The sequence below is a fragment of the Danio aesculapii genome, chromosome 16 (genome assembly GCF_903798145.1).
Source record: "Danio aesculapii chromosome 16, fDanAes4.1, whole genome shotgun sequence".
In the NCBI taxonomy this organism is placed as follows: domain Eukaryota; kingdom Metazoa; phylum Chordata; class Actinopteri; order Cypriniformes; family Danionidae; genus Danio; species Danio aesculapii.
Window position 1 is genome coordinate 44546690 of NC_079450.1, and position 27326 is coordinate 44574015.

The following is a 27326-nucleotide window of genomic DNA, read 5'->3' on the forward strand; positions in this document are numbered from 1 at the left end:
AGGATCTGACAGCAGCTTCATCTTAAACCATTATCATAGTCATAAGAAAAAATATATTTCATCATATTTTAGTGAAGCGAGTGACATTATTATGTTTTCGACATGTTAGAAAACCATGGCTATTTTACTGACAGACCTGATTATGAGTCTGACCCAGTCTTATAAGCAGATTTTGCAGACAACAGCTTGAATGGAAAAAAAAAATCTATATTTACTTAGTTTTATGTGGAGCACTAAAATAACAGACAGAAAGATCAGAAGATATTATGTGTAAGGCAATAGTCTTGCATTGACCTTAAAGAGTTGTCCAGCTTTATTACAACATACACTAAAATCCTAAAAGTATAAAATACATTGATCAACTTCTGTATATACATAATTACCCTACTTTTATATTGTCATTATGCACTGTTTTTTTCTCTAAGATAGGAGATGTTACTGTGTTCCTGAGCATCATAGTGGTAACTAGGAAACATTCTAAGGTCAATTTACTGGTCACATGTGGTTAAGCCAGGCTGTTGTGCTTTTCAACAGTCAAGCTCTTGTATTTTTGTCTCCTGACACTTTATGTTGGTTAACATCTGCTTCATTATTTATTTGATATTGTAGGAAACAAGCTGTTTCCTGAACAATGTTCTGTAATTATAAACCAATAGATTTGGCAGGTGACCAAAGCTGCTCTGAAGATTCCAATTAAGCACAGGAACAAATTGTGTTTTTTTTAACTTCCAGTTCGTATAGAGATTAGGTCGGGAGTTTCCACAGAGTTCGGTACATTGGTATAGTTCAATAATAAACAGATAATTGCCAAAGGAGAGTCAGTCATCCTGGGAACACATTTTATTTTTTTATATCCTTCTTTTTTTCCCATTTATTGGACTGTTTGCGGTAGAGAGGGAAAGCTTTCTTAGCAGGGGGTGTCATACTGTAGCATAGTTAATGTGTTGAGCTTGGCTGAGCCAAATAGTGTTAACTCTGTTAATGGTCAATCGTGTTATCTCTGAGTGAGGTTTATGAGATTTTGGTAGAGAAGCAGATAACATCTGGAGATAATTGCAGTCCCTAAAAGGAAAGTTGTACAGATGAGAAATAGAACCATTATATACTGAGGCTAACATTACTACATTTCAGTTTATGCATTTCTTGGAATGCTGGTGTTGTTGCTTGTATAATTTTTTTGTTACAGCAATTACAGTTTTAGAATTATTAGCCCCCCTTTGATTTTTTTTTTTTTCTTTTTTAAATATTTTCCAAATTATGTTTAACAGAGCAAGCAAATTTTCACAGTATGTCTGATAATATTTTTTTCTTCTTGCAGACTTATTTGTTTTATTTCTTAAAATCCATTTCTAAAATTTTTAAAAATCCATTTCTGGGGTCAAAATTAATAGCCCCTTTAAGCTACTTTTTTTTCGATAGTCTACAGACAAAACCATCGTTATACAATAACTTGCCTAATTACCCTAACCTGCCTAGTTAACCTAATTAACCTTGTTGCAATCATACATGGGCCCAATCCCAATTCTACCCCTCAGCCCTTCCCCTTGTCCCAATTCTCTTTAGCTTGAAGGCGTAGGGCTAAGGAGTAGGGGTAGATACAAATTAGTATGCTTTGTCATTATTACGAAATTTTACAAAAAACAAACACATGTTTTAATATATCATAATTGCGTTTGTGTTTTACCGTCATGGTTTAAAAAAAAATTTGTCAAAATAAAAACCGCAAAATTTCGCCAACTATAATCCATAATCATAACTCCTGTAACTGCAGTCCCACAACATTCTGTCACTTGATGTCACTTGAATACCCTGTCAGAAAAGTCTAGTGGCTGCACTGTAAAAAAAAATTCTGTAAAATTTACGGAAAAATACTGCCAGCTATGGTTGCCAGAACTTTTTTGTAAAAAATGCAGAATTTTTCAGTAAAATTGTTTTTACAGAAAAATTTTGTATTTGTAACATGAGAAAATTTTATTCATTAACTGATGCAATGATCATTTACAAACATTTGAGTTAATTATTTATATTTTCAGAAAGCAACTACGTTTTAATTGGCATTTACTGGCATTAAAAATTAACATTTTAAAAGTCTAAGTAATATATCTGACATATTGATATTGAGAACCATTGTACATCAGTTCACTAAAAAAAACTTTTAAATAATGTAAAGTCATTAAATACATTATTGTGCTCATATGTGACTGTAATTAACAGACTTTCACTGCATTAGTAACTACACAGTCACATTTAAACAAAAGAAGATGCAGCATAAGATCAGGTTCTCTTAGTTCATCTTGACCTTGCACAGAGATGCTACTGTCCTCCACAATGGTGAAACAAAAATGTTTTACAGTATTTTGCTGTTGTTTGTCCTGATTTTACAAAAAAATACTGGCAGCTGTGGTTGCCAGTAATCTACTGTTTTTAACATTTTACATTCGTAAATTCAATCTACAGAATATTTCTGTTAAAAATACATTCCACAGTCTGTATTTTTCATCGAACACATTTAACTCCTTAAATCCCAGAGCAAAATTCTCACTAGTGTCCTCACTACAGAGGGTTAAACACTCAGACAGTGATGAAGTTAATGAGATAATTAAGTGTCTATTTAAAGGAGGATTAATACTTGTTGATGAACAAGTGTTAACAAGCAGAATCACTGAAGGAAAGAAAAACAAGACTAAATAACACAAATTACAGCCAAAATCAAAGATGAAATCAACTGAAAATAAAACTAAATAAAAAAATAATTAATAAAAATAAAAATAATTACACAATAAAACTTTTATTTCTCAAGATCTCAGTATAGATCATTAAACAACTTTACAAATATCAGGAGCTTCACTTATTTCTGTCACATGAACAAAAGCTCTTAATGAAATTGTTGTTCATTTGAAGTCACCATGACGGAGGACAGAGCCTGCTTTAGTCGGGATCTTTAACTTCTTAACTTTAAATAATTTTTACTTTGGTTGTAATAACTAATAGTGTTGATCACACTAATTGTATAGCATGAAAAGCCAAAACAAACATAAAATTAAGTGTAATGAGATTAACTATCATATCAAAGCCACCCTTGCATTCTTGTTGAATATCATCTGAAGTGTAAGAATTGAATACAATACATGAACAAAACCACTGGAACTTCAGCAATCAATATCAATTTAACAGATATAAATACACCAGCCATTATGAGAACGTTAACGCTATAGCAGGACCAAAAAACACACAGATGTCAACAATTAGTCCTTGAATCTCAATAATAGTGACAAACAAAAAATCAAAATCAAATAAAAAACAACCCAGAACAATACAAAACACTCTACTGAAATATTACACCCCATAAACAAAATAAAGGCAAAGAAAGAAATGTTAAGAGCATAAAGCGTCATAATTTAATTATGCTGCAATGCATGCTGGGAGTTTTTTTTTTTTTTTGTACTATGCTGGTACCCAGCATACATTGCGGGATGAATGAAGCAGTTTTTTTTTTTAAGCAACCATGGCTGAGGTTCATATCCTGATTCTTGATGTCTGTGTGTCTTAGATGAGTTGCTGAAGCTCTCTAGGTTTTCTGGATGAAACTCTAATGATTAATTCCATCATAATTGTTTGTTGACCCTTCTGGAAGCTGAATTACTGTCCCAAATAACATCACATAAATTAAATATAATAAGTTGCACCTTTTTTGTGACTTAATTAAAACAATTCTGTAATAAGTACATAACAGTATTCATCACTTGCCTTGCTGTAACTGATGAGTTTTAGAAACACAGTTATAACAGCCAGAGCAACATTGAAGTAGATGTGTAAATGTTTAAGAGCTCAACTAATGCAGCCTCTGATCTCCATGATGGTGAGGTCAAATCAAACATTTTCAATAAAAAATATAAATCTCTGTTAATTATCAAATATTCTTGCAAATATGAGAGAATTGAAGTCAAAGTGTAATCAGTGAAGCTGCTAATGCTGTTATTTAATGGAGTTGTTTAATTCTGTTTTTTAATTCAGTTGGTTTGGTGTGAGGCTGTGTCTGTAGTTTTATTTCTTGTTCTTTCCTTCAGTGGTTGTGCTTGTTAGCTGCAGGTGTTCATCAATTCACTTATTTGTGGTTATTCACTCTGTCTAGTGGACTAAACTTATTGACTAATTTAGGGACTAGTGGATGAGGGTGTGTGGTGAGATTTCAGACACCCTGATTAGTTTCTCGAAAACAAAGGTTAGATCTGTTACAGTTATTTTCCGTATTTTGTACTGAAATGAGCTGTTAATCATTTAACAGGTTTTCACTGCAGATTGTACAAACTTTTACTGTTAAAATCACAGACATTTTTTACAGTGTGGGAATGAGCTTTTTACAGTGTCTGTTATAATGTTAATGTTTTTTTGGTGTGTTTACATAGATGGATATGGCCACTGTGTAAATGCGCAGTACAGTTATGACCTTATTGCCACATTATATCGTTATGATAACATAATATATGCCTTCAGGGATTTCCTGAAGAGAAAGCAAAACCCAAAAAATAAAGCAACTGAAATAACTACAGCAGTCAATATCGTCTGATCTCATATGAAGCAAGAGACTGCGATGACATTTGATGACGTGTGCAGGTGCTGAAATGCTGTCCCAATTCCTAGGGGTAAATTTTGAAACCCTTTACCTTCACACTTGGTTTTAAGAGCCAAGGAGAAGGGGTAAGGGGTACAAAAATAGAATTGGGATTGGGCCTTGATCTAAAATATTGGAGCATTACTATAATAAACAAATAAACTCTCAGATGTACTTTGAAAAATGTTTGTAGATTCATAAGGCATTCCACTGGTTCAAACAAAGGAGAGAGAAAAAAGATTTGTATTAATTCTGGATTGCTGTCATTATTACCTTATTGTGAGATGTCTTTAATGAACCCAGCTGTAGAGGAACATAATTCCTCTTTTATTGATTTTTCAGTGATTTGAAGCATGTTATTCATGCTTTATCGTGTATGGACTATTGTATTAAGTGACCAGGGACTGCAGGTGGAAAATAGCAATCCTGCTACAACCTGGCACAATGCATCTTTCCTCTTTGAGGTTACTGCAATTTTTGTATATGTCCCTGTTAAATAAATAAATGCACATCAAATACACATACACATATTTATTGTATCTGAGGATTCTTGCTGTTCTGTTGAATTGTCTTCAATTGTTACAAAATGCCGACATCTAATTTTAGACTTCAGTTTAAGGTTTTACTGTATGTTATTAAAGCTTTGCATGGTCTTGCACCTGAATACAATTTCAGACATGATTCAGTTTTATTCTACACCATAGCCGTTGAAGTTGTCCAAATTTTTTTTATTAAATGTCCCAAGATCCCATGTAAAGTCTAAAGCAGGGGTCACCAAACTTGTTCCTGGAGGGCCGGTGTCCTGCAGATTTTAGCTCCAACTCTAATCAAACACACCTGAACAAACTAATCAAGGTCTTACTAGGTATACTTAAAACACCCAGGCAGGTGTTTTGAGGCAAGTTGGAGCTAAACCCTGGAGGGACACCGGCCCTCCAGGACCGAGATTGGAGACCCCTGGTCTAAAGGTTAGTTTGCTTTTTCAGTTGCAGCACTTTTCCTCTATAATGACCTGCCATTGGGAGTTAGATGTTGCACTGCCATTGAGAATTAGATGGTGCTTCCTATGTTGTCATTCCTCTTTCTTGTTACATGCACCGGTGATGATACTCTTTAAGCCAATAGCATTTAGCAGTGAGTCTAGCTCTACTATTTTGGTACCATACTGTTGTGCTAGGTACACTTAGGAAGGTGTGTTAGGTATGAAAGTGTATGGTATCATTCACTACTTTGACAGTGGAAACGGAAATATGTCTTTTACAGTACTGTACTGAACTGCTCAGTGGAAAGCTGGTGTCTGTAGGCCTGTAAGAATTTTCAAAAGCCCTGGTTTAGCCCCTCAAATAGGGTGACTAGATGTTTCACTTTATTTCTGTATTTTAGTTCTATTTTTAGTGTCCAGCAAGAATAACCTAATTAAAATTGAACAGTCTTATTGCAGAACAAAATTTAAATCTCTTATCATTGTGTTATCAATAATCTTCAGATTAACGTAAGAAAAGAAAAGTCAAAGAGTTCAAGTAAAACAAATGCTGATCTCCACAACCACAATGGCTAACAAACAACATTTTCAAAATATGTGATAAAGGAATTTAAGTATATTTAAATATAAGTCAATCTGAAGTCAGTTGTAGTTTTGTGTGTTTTCATTGATTCTGCTTGTTAACAGCATCATCAATTCCCAATTGCACACAATCAATCATTAAGTATCTAATTAACTTCATCACTGCCTCTGTTTTCTTGAATCTATTTCTATCATTGAAAAGGCAACCTTTCGACTGTTGATTAAGTGTTAATTCAATGAACGTATGCTGTCTGTGATACTACGCCTGTTTTTTTTTCACCCACAGAAATTTCCACATCCATTAGCACTATTTTGGATTTGGGTCTCACACAAACTTGCCCTGTAGTATACAATACAATCAGAATCAGAAAGAGCTTTATTGCCAGGTATGTTTACACAAATGAGGAATTTGTTTTCGTGACAGAGCACAGCAGATGCCCTTCCAGCTGCAACCCATCTCTGGGAAACATCCATACACACTCATACACTATGGACAATTTAGCCTACCCAATTGACCTGTACCCAATGTCTTTTGGACTGTGGGGGAAACCGGAGCACCTGGAGGAAACCCACGCGAACGCAGGGAGAACATGCAAACTCCACACAGAAACGCCAACTGACCTAGCCGAGGCTTGAACCAGGTACCTTCTTGCTGTGAGGCGACAGCACTACCTACTGTACCACTGAGTTGCCCTTAAATAAGTGTATATGTGTAGAAAAGTGTATAGCAAGTAGTGTTGGTTCCAGAATTATCATCATCAAGTGTTCATGAAATGGATTGCCTGAGGGAAGAAACCGTTTCTGTGTCGGGCTGTTCTGGTGCCCAGTGCTCTGTAGCGTCGACCAGAAGGTAAAAGTAAAGAGGAAAGAGGCAGTGTGCTGGGTGTGAGCAGTCCAGAGTGATTTTGGCTGCGCTTTTTCTCACTCTGGATAAGTACAGTTCATGGGGAGTAGGAAGGGTTGTACCAGTGATTCGCTCAGCAGTCCAAACTATTCGACGTAGTCTTTGGAGGTCGTAGCTGAGCTAAACCAGACTGTTATTGATGTGCAGATGACTGATTCAATGATGGAGGTGTAGAACTGTTTCAGCAGCTCCTTTAGGAGATTGAACTTCCTCAGCTGATGAAGAAAGTACAGCCTCTGTTGAGCTTTTTTGATAATGGAGTCATTGTGAGTGTCCCACTTCAGGTCCTGAGAGATGGTGGTGCCCAGGAACCTGAATGACTCCACTGCTGCCACAATGCTGTCCATGGTGCTCAGTGGGGGAAGAGCAGGGAGGTTTCTCCTGAAGTCCACTATCTCCACTGTTGTGACTGCACCAGACAGCCAACTCCTTAACCTCCTGTCTGTAAGCAAACTCATCACAGTCTTGAATAAGGCCGATAAGTGTGGTGTCGTCTGCAAACTTCAAGAGCTTGACAGAGGAGTCTTTTGAGGTGCAGTCATTCGTGTACAGGGAGAAGAGCAGTGGGGAGAGGACACACCCCTGGGGGGCGCCAGTGCTGATTGTGCGGATACTGGATGAGAGTTTTCCCAGCTTCATCAGCTGCTGCCTGTACGTTAGGAAGCTTTTGATCCACTGACAGACAGAGGTGGGCACAGAGAGCTGAGTTAATTTGGGCAGGAGAAGTTTTAGGATGATAGTGTTAAACGCTAAACTGAAGTCAACAAACAAGATCCTCACATAGGTCCCTGGTCTGTCTAGGTGTTGCAGAACATAATGCAGTCCCTTATTTACTGCATCATCCACAGACCTGTTTGCTCTGTAGGAAAACTGAAGAGAGTCTATTGAGAGTTCAGTGATGTCCTTCAGGTGGGCCAGCAACAGTTTTTCAAAAGACTTTTCCTTTAACCATCAGCTGCCTCTGGAGTCCTGAAGCCAACCAAGCCCTGTAGGACTCCTTCTTCAGCTTGACGGCATCCCTTACTTCCGAAGTCCACCAACGGGTTCGTGGATTCCTGCTCCGACAGGCACCACAGACCTTACGGCCACAGCTCTTCGCGGCCGCGTTAACAATGGAGTCGGAGAACATGGACCACTCAATCTCCATTACTCCAGCCTCCCTCTGGATCTGGTCAAAGCTCTTCCAGGGGTGAGAGTTGAAAATCCCTCATACTTGAGGTTCAGCCAGACGTTCCCAGAAGACCCCCACAATACGCTTCGGCCTGCCAGGTCTGTCCAGCTTTCCCCCTTGCCAGCGGATCCAACTCACCACCAGGTGGTGATCAGTTGACAGCTCTGCCCCTAGTGTTCATTTTAAAGACGAAATTTGTGATCTCCACAAACGTATATAGGGCTACTTTTCAGAGTGAGCCTGTGTTGAAAAAAGTCACCATCTTTTTTATTTCATGTTTGTATAAATTATTTTGAAGAGATTTTTATTGTATTACAGGTAATTTATGTAGGCTGCTGCTTATGCGAGTCTAAGAGAGGTCATTTTGATTTACAGTTACTAATGAGGTTCTTTACTATATTACTTTTATTATATTACTTGTTAATATTACTGTAATAATTCCAAAACGAATGGCAAGAGTGCAAACCTCCGGTGGTTTATATATACTACTGTATTTTCCATATGGACAAACATGTCAAGTGCCATGCCTATTTCAGACCAGTGATGGGAATAACGACATTAAAAATAAACAGTGTTACTAACTAGGCATGAGCCGGTATAAGATTCTGACGGTATGAAAACCTTAATAAAAATAACTTATAATAATAACTTTATAATAATTTATAAAGATAAAAATATCACGGTTTCACGGTATTGTGATTACTGCTCTAAAATATGTTCTTTTTAAATATCTGGGTAAAAAACAAGAACCTTTTTCCGTTTTGAACACAATTGCTGCATCTGAAATCACATACTTCTATACTATATAGTTCGGTAAAGACAGTATGCAAGCTGAGTCGTATGTACGAATTCATAGACATTGAAAAACAGTATGCGAGAAGTATCCGGATGACCTACTACTTCCGGCGAGATTCTAAAGTGTGCATCCGATGAACGCTACGCTATGCCATGATAGACCGCAAGAGAATTCATGAATGGGAGGGAATGGCGGATGTAATACATGTGAGGTTCATTCATATTCACGTTCACACTGTATAGAATGTCCTTTTCTATAGGTCGAGTGGTAAATTCAATTTTAAATGCAGCGACTACTGTAACCAGGGTATGTGACACTGACAACAGAGTTCGGATCCACATGCAGGTTTATTGAGGAGGTCAGGCAAGCAATGGTCAACACGGGTGCAAACAGATGTGTGAAGGTAATCCAGAAACGTGGTCAAAATAACAGGCGAGAGGTCGGAAGGCAGGCAGCAGACAGGGATAAACAGAATAACAAGGCGAGGCTCAAAACGTGGAAAAACAAGACAAAGGAAATGCGTTGTGATGTCACTTACAGTAAACAAAACTAGGCGACTGGAGTGAGTGTGTGTGCTGCTTAAGTAGTGTGTGTAATCAGTCCTTGACAATCCTCCAGTGGTGTCTGTGCAGTCAGTCAGGATGAGGAGCATGTGTGTGTGAGCGGAGTGCATGTATGGAGATGTAGTCCACAAAATGGAGGATTTGTAGTCCGTAAGCTATTGTGTGTGAATTCCAGTGATCTATAGAGTTACAATCACTGGTGATCGTGGCAACTACTGAGTAGTAGGCGATTTTGGGCGCAGCCAATATATTTTATTTTGAGAAACATTTAAATATTTTGGATGAGTAAACATGTCAGGCTAAATAATGAAAATGAATCATTTACTGTACTTCTGCTGTCTTCATTAGATTGAAGTTTTGACTGATTTTTTTACAATTTAAAACATTTTTGGATATCTTTTCTGCTGGAGATACTATTGTCCTAAAAAACAAACAAAAAAACATAAAAAAACTTACATATACCATAGGAACGGAGAAACTGAAAATTTTGGCAGTTTTAAAAACTTGACTTTTGTAAACCGTGGTATACCTTGAAAGCAGTTATCGTCTCATGCCTATTACTAACCGAATTACTTGTTTCTGTAATGAGTAATCAAACAAATTAATGGTTCTTAAAGCAGTTGACAATAAAATATTCCATTATAAAAGTGAAATATAATTTCCAATTGAGCACACTTACGCAGATTCATTTGTCTAGACTCCTGTTTACTTCTGTCTTTGTTGGTCTGCTCTGATGTGTGTGTTACGAGGGGAGTGGGGCACATAACTGATGATGATGGGGTGTTTGTAGGGGGTGGGACAACCATATAACTGATTATTGGCTAAGAACGCAGATAATGCTTTCAAAGGCTTAGACGGAGCCTCTACATTAATGCAACAAAACCTAGTTTAATATTGTTCTGACATGCAGAAATAATCAATAGTAGCAAAACAAGTCAATAATGACAGTGTATTTTGAAGTACTTTACAAACACATTTCCATATCATCAGCTTGCCATGAATGAAGGCGGGATCCATCCATACAGCATCAGTGAGAGAGAGCATAGACTCATGGCGATAATGGTGGATGCAAAAGTGATTTACTACAGCTATACCAAGATTAAAACATAAATTAACATTAGATTTGTCAAAAGAAACACAATGAAATGTACAGTCTCTTTTGTAATCACTGAATCTGTTTCAACAGTGGAAAGATATCAATGTTATTGTTTTATTTTTTAAAGCCTAAATATAATAATTTTTGTTACATTTCTTAAGAAGCATAATCTCTTTTGTTTTATTGTTCCACTATTAATATTATAAATATTATAATATTTTACAATAAAATATAAAAATTTGGCAGCACGGTGGCGCAGTGGGTAGCACAATCACCTCACAGCAAGAAGGTCGCTGGTTTGAGCCCCGGCTGGGCCAGTTGGCATTTCTGTGTGCATGTTCTCCCAGTGTTTGCATGGGTTTCCTCCGGGTGCTCCGGTTTCCCCCACAGTCCAAAGACATGCAGTATAGGTGAATTGATTAAGCTAAATTAGCCGAAGTGTATCTGTGTGAATGCAGGAATGTATGGGTGTTTCTCAGTGTTGGGTTGCAGCTACAAGAGCATCCGCTGCGTAATAAGCATGCTGGATAAGTTGGCAGTTCATTCTGCTGTGGCAACCCCTGATTAATAAAGGGACTAAGCCGAAAAGAAAATGAATGAAGATAAAATGTTATGTCTCTCACATGTTCCAACAGCAACATTAATATAGTATAATGTTTTATAGTAATAATTTTTTTAATTTAATGTCCATTTTATACAACATACAATTTGTAAATGATTGTTTGACATACTTTTCAAAAGTGATGCAATAGGAATATTCCATGGTAATTACTTACTTTTATAATGATGTAATTTAGTTACAGACTCAGTTACCATTTGTGAGAAGGAAATAGTAACTAAAAAAATTATTTGTTTTAAGTAACATGCTCAACACTGTGGCCTGAAGCTAGTGTTTCATCTTCATTTGCGTCAACCCTGTGTTCACATTATACGTTATTATCAGTAATACCATTTATTACACAGCTGTCTAGAATACTTGATACTGATTGGTCAGTCATTGCATTCCAAAGTATATGTTCACATTCATATTTCCGCTTCTCTGTCAAGCTGCTGTTTTGGACTGCTTGGCACCTTCTTGTGACTGAATACTATTATGGATAGTATATGTTCATTCAGCCATTTGTGTTTCCATCAACTTTGCCTTTAATTTAAAAAGTAATATACTTTTACAGCTCAGAACAATGTTTTGTGTCTATTTTTATGCTTTATGGCAAGAATCCATGTAAATAATGGGCTAAAATACATGCATGTGGTTGTTTTCACAGAATAAAATCACTCAGTCTTATAAAACAGACCTCCGCTGTTGGAGCCATCTTGTGATTGAATATTAGGTAGGTTAGTGTATGCTCTATATGACCATTTTCATTTCTGTCCTCTTTGCCTTTAATAAAAAAACTATTACAACCCAGAACAATGTTTTGTGTCAATGTTTAGCCATTTAATAAGTGGGATAAAGTACATCCAGGGAGTTGTTTCAAGCCCTTCAGTCTTATACAACTGCTGTTTTTGATTGCTTGGCGCTTTGACTGTTTGGTGCCATCTTGTGACTGATTAATGTGCCAGTTAGTGAATGTTCCATTCAACTCCATTCACTGTTTTTTGTTTCTGTCAGCTTTGCATTTAATTAAAGAATTGAAAAACTATTAGAGCTTAGGACAAAGTTTTATGTCTAATTTATATGTTTTGTGGCACATAGCCATGGCATAAGATGGATAAAGTACATGCAGGATGGTTGTTTTCACACAATAAAGTCCTTCAGTATTATACAACAGCCCTCCCCTTGACATTGCTGCTTATAAACTTGTTGGGCTTAACAACCTTCTGGATGTACTTTATCCCTAATATAGAGTACACATGCTCTGATGCTCACATCCTATTTTGTCTACATGTGACCAAGCCTAAGGAAGCCACATGTTTCACAAGCCTCTGAAATTTTGTTGTGCTAGATCAGAATAGAAGAAATTCACATTAAATAGGCACAATCTCCTGAAAGATATGGGCCAAATCCCAATTCTACCCTTTACCCCTTAGCCCATCCCCTTACCCCTACCTCTCATTTGCGCATGCATGCCAAGGGGTAGGGGTGTCCCAATTCTCTTTAGATTGAAGGTGTAGGGCTAATGGGAGGGGGTGAATAGCCCTTCGAATGAAAATTTTTCAGGACCGCACTCGAAACCAAATGGGTAAGAAAATTTCCCAGAATACACCAGCCACAGTGGCAGCATTGCTGAACCCAGAAGTAAGGAGATCCACAAATTAGTATTTTTTGTCATTATTACAAATTTTTACAACAAACAAACATATGTTTCAATATATTCATAACCGTGTTCATGTTTTACTGTCATGCTTAAAAAAAATGCTAAAAAAAACCCCACTAAATTTTGCAATCTATAATCCCTAATAATAACTCCTGTACAGCAGTACCACAACATTCTGACACTCGAACACCCTGTCAGTAATGTCTAGTGGCTGAGAATGAGCTTTTTACAGTGTCTGCTTTAATGTTAGTGTTGTTTTAGTGTGTTTACATAGATGAATATGACCACTGTGTAAATGCGCAGTACATTTATGAGCTTATTGCCCCATTAGATTGTTATGATAACATAATATATGCCTTCAGTGATTTCCTGAAGATAAATACTAAAAAATAGTACAACTGAAATAACTACAGCAGTCGCAATTGTCTGATCTCATTTGAAGCAAGAGATCGCAAGAGATGCTGAAGTCTGTTCTGAAATGAAAGCGTTAGACTTGACATCATTCGCTATGATTTTTAATGATGAGCGACTCACATTGACCAGTGAAAATCCGATCTACCTGATACAGACACCAGGGCACAGATCCGATTCATATCGGATAAATTTCCACATACGAACAAGGCCGGAATCTGAATTGAGTAAATCAGAATTCATGTGATTTTTCCTGCTTAGACGTACAAGGGCCATATCCTATCTGTGCCACATGACAGAAAAAAATTGTAATTGAGTCACTTGAACCATGCAGTTTAAATGCAGCCTAAAAGTCCTGGTCCCTGAACATGAAGACATGGGGCAAAATTGACTAACTGAACTCCATACTGATGTGCCCAAGCCTCGAAGGAAAACTGTAAAAAAACATCTGTGTCTTGGTAATACAAAATACACGGCACACAGCAGTGTGTGTGTGTGTGTGTATGTGTGTGTGTGTTTGTGATTCATCATAGTAGAATGAACAATTGATAGGAAAGACTATTTGAACCCTTCTTGAAGTACAGTCTCTTGATTTGCAATCTGTCCAAGCATAATGAGGCTCAGTCACATTACACTTTTTGATGTTTATGAAACATTTCAAATATATTTGTCTGAAATACACTCAAAGAAGAATAACAAAGAAGGTATATAAGATATATAAGTAATAGTGTGACCATATTTGTGTATAGCAGCGCGATTATCAATTCAGAGTTTTGAAAATTCAGCTTAACATACGTAATGTAGTCCAAATAACTAACCAAACCCGAAACAAAAATCCAAGAGAGAAAAAAAAAAGCTGCAATGCAATATCAAGGCAAGGAACATGAAAGGGTGAATACTTAGAACTGCAACCAGGGCAAACAACACTTCAAAGGTACAGAATGGCTTTACCATTGGAGACGGTCAACTTGGATTAGGTGCCAGATTTGTGTGACAATAAAATCAATTTGCACTTTGCAGATATCACAGAAATGATGTTTGAAGCATCTCCTCCTTTCAAGTCAAACCAAATTATATTTATCAATGTTGCTTTATTCAATATAAAATGTATTGACTCTGCTACACATAGATAGTCTATCTATTAAATTATATTCTGCTATGTTTTGCTATTCTTATATGTTGAACGTGCCTATACTCAGATATAGAACTGGATATAATCTGTAAATTCTATATCTCTGTACCAGATATAGAACTGGCTTAATGACAAACCCTGAAAGTGTAAAATACACTCCAACAAAGAACTTTGTTTCATTACTTCGGTGGACAAAAATAAATTACAAAAAAGTAAACAATATAAATTTAATACCATGACAACACTGTTGATGATGGCATGCAAGAATATCATTTTCTGAGGATGTGCGCTACTTTTCCCTAAAGAAATTGTGTGCCTCAGAGCGTGAAAAAAAAAATCACAAAAACCAATGGCATTCTAATACCAATGTCAGGTAAGGAAATAAACAGAGCTATCTATTTACCTATTTAAACCATTTAAACTTATCTATTTAACTAATTAATAGTTATATAGATTCAAAGATTCAAAACAACTATAAACAACCAGACTATCATCTTGGAGATAAATTTAGCGGTTGCTTTTATCTAAAGTGACTCACACACACACATCGTGAACACAAACCCAAAGCAGTGTGCTGCCCAGGGAGCAGTTGGGGGTTTGTCACATTGTTCAAGGGATTCACCTCAGCTGTATGGAGGGCGGAAGAGAGTTCTGGTTATTTACTCCCCCACCAAAGCAGTCCTCTATCATAGAGATTACCTTCTTAATCACAGTACTTCTCTTGTTATTCATGTAGATAATGGGATGAACCACAGCAAATTATAATCTCCACAGACACAAGCCTTGAAGAGACATCTGCCAGATACATTGTAACACATTTTATGTCGTGCCGAGCTATGTAATTAAAGATACTGAATGGGAGGTTGCTTAGCTAAGCAAGATCAATAAATGACAGATTAAACACAAATAAGTCACTAGAAATGTTTTCCCCTATAGTAGTTCCATGATGATGGCTGGAAAATGCAGGGGTAAGCAAACAGCAGTTTTCTGCAAATATGGTCCAAGGAGACGTTTAAAATATGTGATGAATTCTAGGTGGATGATAATGTCTCTGCCAGCATTGTACTATAGGACTTTCGGAAGCTGAATGGAGAATATAACTCCAAACTGCATTGCACTTCACTGACATTTAATCTATTTTAGGAACCTACAGCTTTAGTCAGCATGCATTTGTAGATTAAATACTACTGAATTGTTTAATTGAATTTGGACTAATTCCAGTGTCATCATTTAGAAAAAAATACATTTGAATAAAATAATTATTTATTTTTATCTATATTGAATATATTTACAGAAACTGTCATAATAATTTAAACTTTTTATTATAATTTAATTTTGTTCAATTCATCTTTATTTCTATAGCGCTTTTACAATGTAGATTGTGTCACAGCCGCTTCACATAGAAGAGTATAGTGAATTGAAACAGTGTCAGTTCAGTTTTCAGAGTTTAAGTTCAGTTCAGTTCAGTTCAGTGTGGTTTAATATTCACTGCTGAGAGTCCAAACGCTGAAGAGCAAATCCATCGATGCGCAGCTCTACAAGTCCTAAACCATGCAAGCCAGTGGCAAGGAAAAAACTTCACCAATTGGTAAAAGTGAAGGATAAAAAACCTCAAGAGAAACCAGGCTCAGTTGGGCACGACCATTTCTCCTATGGCCAAATGTCTTGTGCAGAACTGCAGTCTAGGTGCCGGTGGCTGGAGAACGCTGGACGTCAGCGAAGAGCGAAGAGATCAGTGGCGGTTCTAGACCAGAGTAACTAGGGGGTCACTTGTACTTTTAGGGGGCACACTTTAACATACATCACAAACTACTTAAACAATTATTCGAAGTCATTTTTTTATGCATCACTCTGCAGTCTTCATAAACATTCATTCATTCATTCATTCATTCATTTTCTTTTCGGCTTAGTCCCTTTATTAATCTAGAGTCACGACAGCGGAAGGAATTACCAACTTATCCAGCTTATGTTTTACACAGCGGATGCCCTTCCAGCTGCAACCCATTGCTGGGAAACACCCATACACTCATACACTATGGACAATTTAGCTTACCCAATTCACCTATACCACATGCTTTTGGTCTTGTGGGGGAAACCGGAGCACCCTGAGGAAACCCACACCAACATGCAGGAGAACATGCAAACTCCACACAGAAATGCCAACTGACCCAGCTGGGGCTCAAACCAGCGACCTTCTAGCTGTAAGGCGATTGTGCTACCCACTGCACCACCGTGCCACCCTGTCCTCATAAACAAGCTAATTAAATAACTTAAACTCAAAATAATCTTCCATGTTCATTTATTTGACAAGTAACTTTGTATTGTAGGATAACACACTTATAACATTCAAGTACATCAAAGAGATGTAGAGTTTAGGAGCCATAAATGAGAAGGGTCAACCTCCTTTACTTGACTTTGCTATTCTCGGTACTACCAGAAGACCTGAGTTTTGAGGTTTTAGGAACTACAAATAATAACTTTTTATTCTAGTTGATCATTTGCAATCAGAAGTGGCTTACATAAAAGGCAAAGGCCTCTAGGTTATGCTCATTTTACCAATATAATATATGATCATGTTTTGATTTTTAATTATTTAATAAGGACAGACAGGTCAGACTTGTCACATCTTCAATGGATTCACCCAATCACAAATTAGAGCATTGTCTGTGACAAATACTGTAATTAACACATTCCCAGGTGTGTAAAAGAAAAACCCAGCACACCGAATTTTCATTTAAATTGTATCCTGACCTGCCACGAGCCAAAGATTCAACAACATACCAAAGTGCTAATCATCAAAAGTCAACTAAACGTCAAGTGGAGAGAATAATAAATATATCTAAAGAAACTGGTGAACTTCATGACAGGCCCAGGTCAGGCAGACCATCAGACCAGACCAGCAGACATCAGTGGCTCGATTGGTGCTTTTTAAAATACTATTGGTTGGGTTTTGGGAAGGGGGAGGGTGGGTCAGTCGATCAGTTATTCAGTCAGTCATTCAATCAGTCAAACAGTCGGTCAACAGCATCCTCTGGTGGATTTACGAGAGAACAGCAGACGCGAATTGCACTCGCAAGAGAAATATGAGATCTCAAAAAACATATACTGCGGCCTCTCGTGGATTCACAAAAACAAAATCTGCAGAAAAAAAAACATAGCTCCTGGGACGTATTTGATGGTCTTAAGAAATGTATATAGAGGTACGTTTTCAGAATGAGCCTGGGTTGTCTTTATCAACTGCAGCAGAGAGAAACCCCTGTATCTACAAGAACAGTTTGTCAAATTTTGTCACACAGTGGTCTCAATGGCCAAATTAGTGCTCAGAAACCAGTATTAAAGGGCACCTAGGTTAGCCCTTTTTTGTGTTTTGCATCTCCAGAATGTTTCTATAAAGTTTCAGCTCAAAACACCCATCAGATTTTTTATTATACCTTTTATTAAATTCCTATTTATAAATTTTTTCACTGGGTGGCGGTTGGGGTGTACTGCTCCTTTAAGGCTAGTCCTCCACGCCCACCGTTTCTACGTGCCTTTCTGCGTGCCTTAATCTCCTCCCTCGGCTGCATCATACAACAGACAGACTTAAAGGAAGCAGATCTCACGTAGCGTTTGTGAGAAATACTACAGTAATAACTTTACCAATGAGTATTTATTGTGCACTTGCATCGCAGAGTCACACAAAGTTCACGCGCACACACACACCGCAGTAGACACACACACACACACACACACACACGCACACACACACACACACACACACACACACACGCACACACACACACACACAGAGTGCCCGTTTAGCTTTGCACTATTTTTGCATGCAAATGTGACATGATACAGGTTAATCTCCACTGCTGTATGGATATCTGTTATGTTAATGTACAAAATAATCCTGATTTAACGTCCACAAATCAGGATTAAAGCGTCTTCCTTTATAATTGTTCTGAGACGCGGCTGTGCTGATGAAGTAAAGCTAAGCTAAATCGCTGTAATTCATTACACAAATGCACTGTTTTAAAACATTTTAAACATGTGAAACTTAATCTTGATCACATTTGATGATGATTGATGATCCTAGCAAACTGAACACACCTTTTATTCCCGGTTGATTTGCGCACGTCTGGTCTTGTTTATATGATTATACACGTGACTACTGGGACATGTTAATACCCGCAGCTGTCAATCAATTCGGTGGGCGGGGGGACCGCACTCCTACGTAAAGTTGCGGTCGGTCTGAAAACCACTCCAATTGGTCCACCGTTTTTATGTTGCTAAATTGAAAAAAAAGGACTGGGTGTGTTTATATCACCCCAATATGACGGTCTATACACCATATATGCACATATGTCTGTCCAAACAGCTTGAAAAGTAGATTTTTCACCATAGGTGCCCTTTAAACAGAAGACAATTGAAAACACGTGTTGCATTTGCCAAAGCCCACAGCTTGCAGGAAGGATGGACTGTGGAAAGAAGGTCAATTTTTTGATGAATCATCTGTTGAACTGCATCCCAATCATAGCAAATACTGTAGAAGATCTATGGAATCTGCATGGACCCAAGATTCACGTAGAAAACAGTCAAGTTCGGTGGAGGAAAAATCATGGTTTGGGGTTACAGTACATTCAGTATGGGGGTGTGTGAGAGATCTGCTGAGTGGTTTGCAACATCAACAGCTTAAGGTATCAAGACATTCTTTCTGCCCATTAAATTTCAAACCACAGAAGAGTGCAAATTCTTCAGCAGGATGGTGCTTCTTCTCATACTTCAGACTTCACATTGTAGTTCCTGAAAGCAAAGAAGGTGAAGATACTGCAGGACTGGCCAGCCTAGTCACCAAACATGAACATTATTGAGCAAGTTTGGGATAAAATGAAGGAGGAAGCATTGAGGATGAAACCAAAGAATCTTGATGAACGCTGGAAGTCCTGCAAGAATGCATTTTTTGCCATTCCAGATGACTTTATTAATAAGTTATTTGAGTCATTGCTGAGACGTATGGATGCAGTCCTCCAAGCTCATGAGAGTCATACACAATATTAATTATTTTTACACTGCACCATTACTGTATTTTCTGTACTGTACATTATTTCTGTTAAATGACTAGATTTTTGTCTCAGCAAAGTCAGACCTTACTGTCCTAATTAAATAAGAATTAAATATCAAGACATGAAAATATTTTATTTTGTTAAAATGAGCATTGCCTTTCAAATGAGGCAACAGCACTACCTACTGCACCACTGCGTCACCCCTTTGCAGTCCATAATTTTTTAAAAGTTTTATTGCATGCAAATACATTTTTTCTGTGCATGTTTTGGTTTGTGTAACCCACCCACTGTCAATTTACCCAATTCCATTTTGGCACCCTGGGTTGCCCAGATGAAAAACAGTGCATTTAATTTCAGTCTTAAAAGCTTCCTCTATATATGTGGGTGCAGCCAAAAATCTATGTTTTTCAAAAAATGTCAATCAAAGTGTTTCTGTGGAGTGTTTTTTATAAAGTGTAATTATAAAAAATTGAATTAATAAATTTTTATCATTAAAGGCATGTTATATTTGTTGCCACACAAGTCATTTCTGATGAATATTGACATAAAGCAGTTTCCCAAGATCTACAGCGAAAAAAAATTCTTTGTGTGTGAGGGTGCTACAAACTAAATTAAAATTAATGCTTAAGAAATAAGCTAATTACAAAAAACTTTATTTAGATGATATATACAAAGTCATTCAGATTTGCCATACAGTTTTTTTTTCCCGGAGAGTTCTAATTTATATACAAATGTATATACACTTTGCTGTAATTACTATTGTAAACATGTAAATATCAATAGGTCAGCTTCTGTTCCTTCTGTTCATCTCCTTGTTTTTATTTTTTTGAAAATATTAAGGACGTTGAGCTGACCAATGCTGTGCAGATATAGAACTGGCATACTGACACCTCCTGAGACAGCAGAGCAAATTGCAATGAAAATAAAAACACAGTAGTACACATCAAATCTCAAAGAGAAATTTTGTCCAAATGAGAAGATAAGCACTGGTGGCAGGTAAGCAGTGAAAGTCAGGACAAAACTGTTAATGATGGTACGCAGGGCTCTTTTCTTTTGGGGATGTAAATTCATTTTCCCTGTAGGATCAGGCTTTCTCAAAGCTTGTAAAACTGAAATGTCACAAAAACCAATCACAGGCAGGGAAATAAACAGAGGGGTAGATGAAAAAGTTGTTGTAAAAATCCAAGGATATATAACTAGTAGAAATCCATACAAAACGATTAACAGCCAGATTGTCACTGCGATTGCCTTCCTCATAATGGCAGTTTTCTTGCTGTTTATGTACATGATGGGATGAACCACAGCAAAATAATAATCTCCACAGACACAAGCCATAAAGAGAGGTCTGCCACATATCGGTACTGAATATGTGAAATTAGCTAAAAATTCCAATTCTGTGCTGTGCAAAAGCATGTAGTTGTAGACACCGAATGGCAAACATATAAGGAAAATAAGATCAATGATGGCCAGATTGAAAACAAAGAAGTCATTAGTAGAGATGTTTTGTCTATGTCTTTGACAAAGTTTCCAAAGTACAGTGGCGCTGGCGAAGATACCCAAAAGAAAACAAAATATAGATAGACCTGACCAGATTATAGGAACTGTCGGTTGGTCAGTGCAAAGCGTAAAATAGTTTTTGGTTCCATTTGAAAAATCTAAAGCACTCTGATGTAAAGATAGCATCTCTGCATGTGTTTTAAGATTTAAAACTTCCAATCTGCAAAAAGAAAACATCCCAGTGAGACAGGTAGAATATCCAACATTGCATTCATAGTAATAATCAGTGCCATGTCCAATAACAAATAAGGCTGATCTGCTCAATTGTATCTACATTATGCATTTATTTATGTCTTACCTCAGGATCTCTTAAAAAAAAGGAGAGACAATTATTGAGTGGTGATAAGAATGACTGAGCTCAGAAAGGTCTAACATATGTACAGCAATGGCTTGCATCCCTTGCCTGTGATGCTTTGAATATGGTGCAAGATTTACATCACCACAAACAAATATTGCTGTGAAGTCATACATCACTGAAAAATGAGGGAATTAGGAGAGTAACTACCAATGCAACTTAATGTCAGTGATGGTCTAAAGTAGAAATTTTGGAACTACACACTATGAATAATCTGTTAAGCATTAGCAAGTAGTTAATTCATCATCTGTTAAGCATTAACTCTACATCAATAAAGGTTAGTAAGCAGTTAAAAATACATCTACACATGCTGTATTCTTGACTTAACAATTGTATTTTTATACTTTTACTTATGAGAGTAGTTGGTGGCTTTTAGAATCATTCAGAATGAGTTAGTAAATGATTAATAAACTATTCAAATCAACATTTATATATTTTATTATTTAGGCATACTGTATAGTAATGGTTACTATGTATGTTAATAAATGCTTTATTAACTCAACTTCATCCAGTTTTGCGACCTAATCTAAAGTGAGGACTAGTTATGCTTTGTAAATCCCCTATAAATGACAATTAAAGGCTTAGCATCAAATGAACAATAAATGTTTGCAATCTTATCTAAAAAATAAAACTACTGTAAACTTTACACATTGCAGAATAACAGGAGTTTCAAAATACAATTAGAAATAACCGCAATTAAATAAAATCGGATAAACAAATCATCAATAAACAAAAACAACATCAATATAATAATTTACCAATATATTATGATACAACATTTTAAGGTATTTAAAATTAGTTTTAGATTAGGTCACAAAACTTGATGAAGTTGACTTATTAAAGAATTTATTTACATACAAGTTAACTATTACTATATGCCTGAATAACAAGATAAATGAATGTTTATTTGAATAGTTTATTAATCATTTAGTTTTGCATTTTAAAATTGAAAAGACAATCATTATAATACAAAACATTATAAATGTGCTTATAAGTCACAAATACAGCATTTGTAGATGTAGTTATAAACTGCTTAGTACTGTCTAATAATGTAGAGTTAATTCTCAAAAGATAATAAATTAACGATTTGTTAAAGGGCACCTATGGTGAAAAATCTACTTTTCAAGCTGTTTGGACAGACATATGTGCATGTATGGTGTATAGACCGTCATATTGGAGTGATATAAACACACCCAGTCCTTTTTTTTCAATTTAGCAACATAAAAACGGTGGACCAATTGGAGCGGTTTCAGACCGACCGCAACTTTACGTAGGAGTGCGGTCCCCCCGCCCACCGAATTGATTGACAGCTGCGGGTATTAACATGTCCCGGTAGTCACGTGTATAATCATACAAACAAGACCAGACGTGCGCAAATCAACCGGGAATAAAAGGTGTGTTCAGTTCGTTAGAATCATCAATCATCCTCAAATGTGATCAAGAGTGAGTTTCACATGTTTAAAATGTTTTAAAACAGTGTACGTGTGTAATGAATTACAACGATTTAGCTTAGCTTTACTTCATCAGCACAGCCACGTGTCAGAACAATTATAAAGGAAGACGCTTCAGTCCCGGTTTGTGGACGTTAAATCAGGTTTATTTTGTACATTAACATAACAGATATCCATACAGCAGTGGAGATTAACCTGTATCCTGTCACATTTGCATGCAAAAAGAGTGCAAAGCTAAACGGGCGCTCTTTCTGTCTGTGTGTGTCTGCTCAGGTGTGTGTGTGCGCGCGTGAAATTTGTGTGACCCTGCCATGCAACTGCACAATAAATACTAATTGGTAAAGTTCTTACTGTAGTATTTCTCACAAACGCTACGTGAGATCTGCTTCCTTTAAGTCTGTCTGTTGTCTGACGCTGCCGAGGGAGGAGATTAAGGCACGCAGAAAGGCACGTAGAAACGGTGGGTGGGGAGGACTAGCCTTAAAGAAGCAGTACACCCAAACCACCACCCAGTGAAAAAATGCAAAAATAGGAATTTAATAAAAGGTATAATAAATAATCTGATGGGTGTTTTGAGCTGAAACTTTACACACATTTTCTGGAGACACAAAAGACTTATATTAAATCTGAAAAAAGGGCTAACCTAGGTGCCCTTTAATGCCAAATAAATGATTCATAGTGTGTAAAAGTGTTACCAAAAATTTGGTGGTAATACTTTATTTTGATGGTCCATTTGAGTATTAGTAGACTGTCTGCTTAAGATCTGTTGATACTGCTGCTAAAGAGACATTTAATTGACTATAACTTTGCAAGTACATGTCAACTTACACTAACCCTAACCCCAACCTAAGAGTCTACTTATAATCTAATGACAATTAGTTGGCATGTAGATGTAATGTAACTTAAATTCAACAAACGGACCATCAAAATAAAGTGTGACCAATTTTTTTACATAATGTCATACAATTATCATTGGTTACATCATTAAGTAATCATTCTAATAGGTTTATACTTCCTTTACAGAATCTACAAAATTGACAAGTTTTATATACAGTTTACTATATACTGTGTGTCATAATAGGGCCAGACAGAATTTGCAGACGTTTTTTGCTATTTCTGCTGAGAATTTTGATAAAAAAAACCTTAATATGTGAAATAAAAAATATTATCTTTTTAACTTTTATTTAATGTTTAAAATGCAAATCCAATTAGATTCACTTTATTTGGTAAACAAAGCGAGTCTCTCATATAATATATCTACTAAAATACAGAAAATATGACTGTACAAACTGCATTGTACATAAATCAGATGAACATATTTTTTCATATTAGTCAATATTATTACTGTAATTAATTTAAAAACTGAATAAATATAGATTTACACACATTTACACAAGTAAATAAACAGAATTAATGATGGGCTAAAAATCTGCGGAATTCTGCATGCGGAGATTCCGTGTGGGCCTAGATATAAGCAATATAATATTTATGTTATTCTTCTGTTTAATTTACTCTGTGTTATTTGTTTATTTATTTATTGTTTGTTTGTCTTTTCTCTAAAAGCCAACAGATAACTCTGAAGTAGCTTTAAAAAAATGCAACAAAAACAAACAAATGCAACAAAAGTGCATACGTTTTTAATATTTTTTCCCTATATTGAAAATGCATACATTTTCTGAAGTTGTTTTATTTATACACCTCACAACACATTTGTGTGTGCTAAATATGTGGTTTTTTTCTAAACCTAATTTTTAACTTTGAAGTTAATGTAATTGTAAAAATGAATTGCATTATATTATTCATGTCAAATTTGAGCCAATAAAGCACTATTAAGTTTACAATTCTTTGCAGGGGTCTTAATAAGGATTTTTAAAAAATGTTTACTGGCACTAAGAGAGTTACATAAACAGTCATTTTAAAAATTAAATAGATGATCCAGCACTATCTTACAAGGAATTGTAACTATTTTATGTATTGTCAAAAAAAGTCGACAATTCGTACAAATTCATATGAAGTCATTCATATGAAAACCAATTTTTAATAGAAAGCATGCTCACAAACCCCACCCCTAAACCTACCTGTCATTGGGGGATGAGCAAATCATAAAAAAGTACAAATGAGATTGTACAAATTAATACAAAGTATAGCCACTAAATCAAAAAGTTATGAGATTGTGTAAAAAGCTAGCTCAAAAAATCTTTTGTGTGGTCATTTTGAGGGGCAGTGATTATATAAAAAATCCTGCTACATATTTATTCATCGTAATAATCATTATAAATATTTAAAATAAAGTCACAAGAAGCACACTTTACTGGAGCAGCGAAGCACAAACATGGTAATGAGGATTCAGACAACAAAGGGACTTTTATATACAAGGAAGATTAAATCAAATGTTCAAATGCCATCAACTGTGAAATAATTAATTGTCATGACAAACTGGCTGGTGGGAAACTAGAACAAAGGAAACTGGAGAGTAAAAATATTTTCAACAGAACAGAACCAGTGGCACTAAGCTGTCCTGATAAAAACGACAGGAATTTTTTTGTCAAACAATTAACATTGGTTGACCAATTGCAACAGAAAGAATGTTTTACTCCTCCATCTTCTGCTTGCTCTGATTCCAGGTGTCTTTCTTCTTGTTCATCATCTTTGTGGTATACACCATGCTTCCCTTTTCCATGAGGGATGCCATCATAGCCAGCGTGCTCACTGCATCCTCTCATACTGTTGTCCTCAGTGTCTGCCTTTCCTCTACAGTCAGTCATGTGGAGCCCCTGGTATGGCAGGTCAGTGTTCCGTCTGCCTTGCTATGTGTGTGCCAAGAGCTGTGAGCTTTACCCTGTGAGCCAACTGCTGAAGTTTGTTTTTTCTGTTAAGACCATTGCTTTTTACTTGTGTTTGTGTGTTTATCTGAGTGCATTTGATAAATTATTGAGAAATGACTCAAATTACAATTTTATTGAGAATTTACTTTTAAAAAGCTACATGTTCTTGTTTTTCTGGGTGTGCTGATAATATATTTGATAGGTGGCACATGCATACAATCACACCGGTGTGATCAGCTTTGGTTGGTCCCTAAGGATCACACCGGTGTGATTAGAGCATTCAGAGAAAATTCAAATCTGACGGCACATGCTGAGGCACAGAAAGGTGCGCCGTGCTTGTTATAAATCACAATTTATTTCAAACAAATGACATTTTTATTTTAGGTTTCAGACATTCAAATAGACATAACTACAAGCAAAACACACCATTTAAGTTTTAATAGCACATCAATAAGCAATAATAGTTATTTGTTCAATATTACGGAACAATGTGCTTTGTTCGTGTAAGATAAACACTGTTTATGTTACTAGAATATGTTCTCTACTCCTCTTCCAGATAAATAGTTTCTTACCTTTATGTATTTCGGAAGAAAATTATGAATAAACATGATGATAATCCAACAGCTCGGATCTCTCTCTGTTCCTAAAAGGAATACAGCTGAGATTGGAGGTTAACAAGAAGTATCACCACGCTGCAGGGGAGGCTGAGGATATGGCTAAGGATACGCATGTCAATATAGCACCATGTTTGTGACACTGTACAGCAAATAATATTTTTACATTAGCATTAGGATTGGGTTTAGGGTTGAGGTAGGGGTAGACGTCATTAAAATACAATGATTAATAATTTAATAAATTAAATAAAGACTTCTTGTTAACCTCTGATCACAGCTATATCCCTTCTAGTAACAATGACGTCGCTCATTACCTGTCATATAACAAATAATACAATCCTTATTAAGCTGTTTAAAAGACAAAATATGTATCACATATTTGGCAATCAGAGTATCAGGAACTTCACAATATAATTAGAACATTTGTCAATATCAACAGAAAAGGGCAAAAAAAGAAACAAAATAGATAATTGAAGCTGGTGGGTCAACCTTGATGCGTCGCCATGGGGACTTTGGAATGCAATAGAGTAGTAACAGTTACAGAAAAAAAAAATAATGCAACAGGGTCAGTTGGACTATATATATTAACACGTGCGAAAGAGTTTAATAATTATTATAAGTAGTAAAAACACAACGCGGTTTGGTCCAAATGCCTGATTTTTCATTTCACATCATATACACAAACAAGCCTGGTGAGAGAGAACAAAGTCAACAGTTGTGAATCTCCAATAATTCTTTTGACTGTCACTGCGACTTTATTCCATTAAGGAACACTCTACTCAATAGGCTCATTTTACAGCTCCCCAGTTGTGTGTTCATTGAATTGGACTTGACAATTAGCATCTTACTCAAAAAAAAAAAAAAAAAAAGAGTTACTCTGGCATAATGATCAAGAAACTTATTGTTTAATTTTGTTACACAGTTATGCGCAATATCATTGTGCCTGCTCCAGCCATTGTGCGACAGCAAAGT

At 36.3% G+C, this 27326-nt stretch overlaps 1 protein-coding gene across 1 annotated transcript in view; it reads left to right on the forward strand.

Moving 5' to 3' along the window:
• adcy2a (adenylate cyclase 2a) overlaps nt 1-27326 on the forward strand; it is a 184493-nt gene that overhangs the window by 48836 nt on the left and 108331 nt on the right. The window contains exon 3 of the mRNA XM_056474969.1: nt 25540-25701. Coding sequence (XP_056330944.1) covers nt 25540-25701 — 162 coding nt within the window. The remainder of the gene's footprint in view (nt 1-25539; nt 25702-27326) is intronic.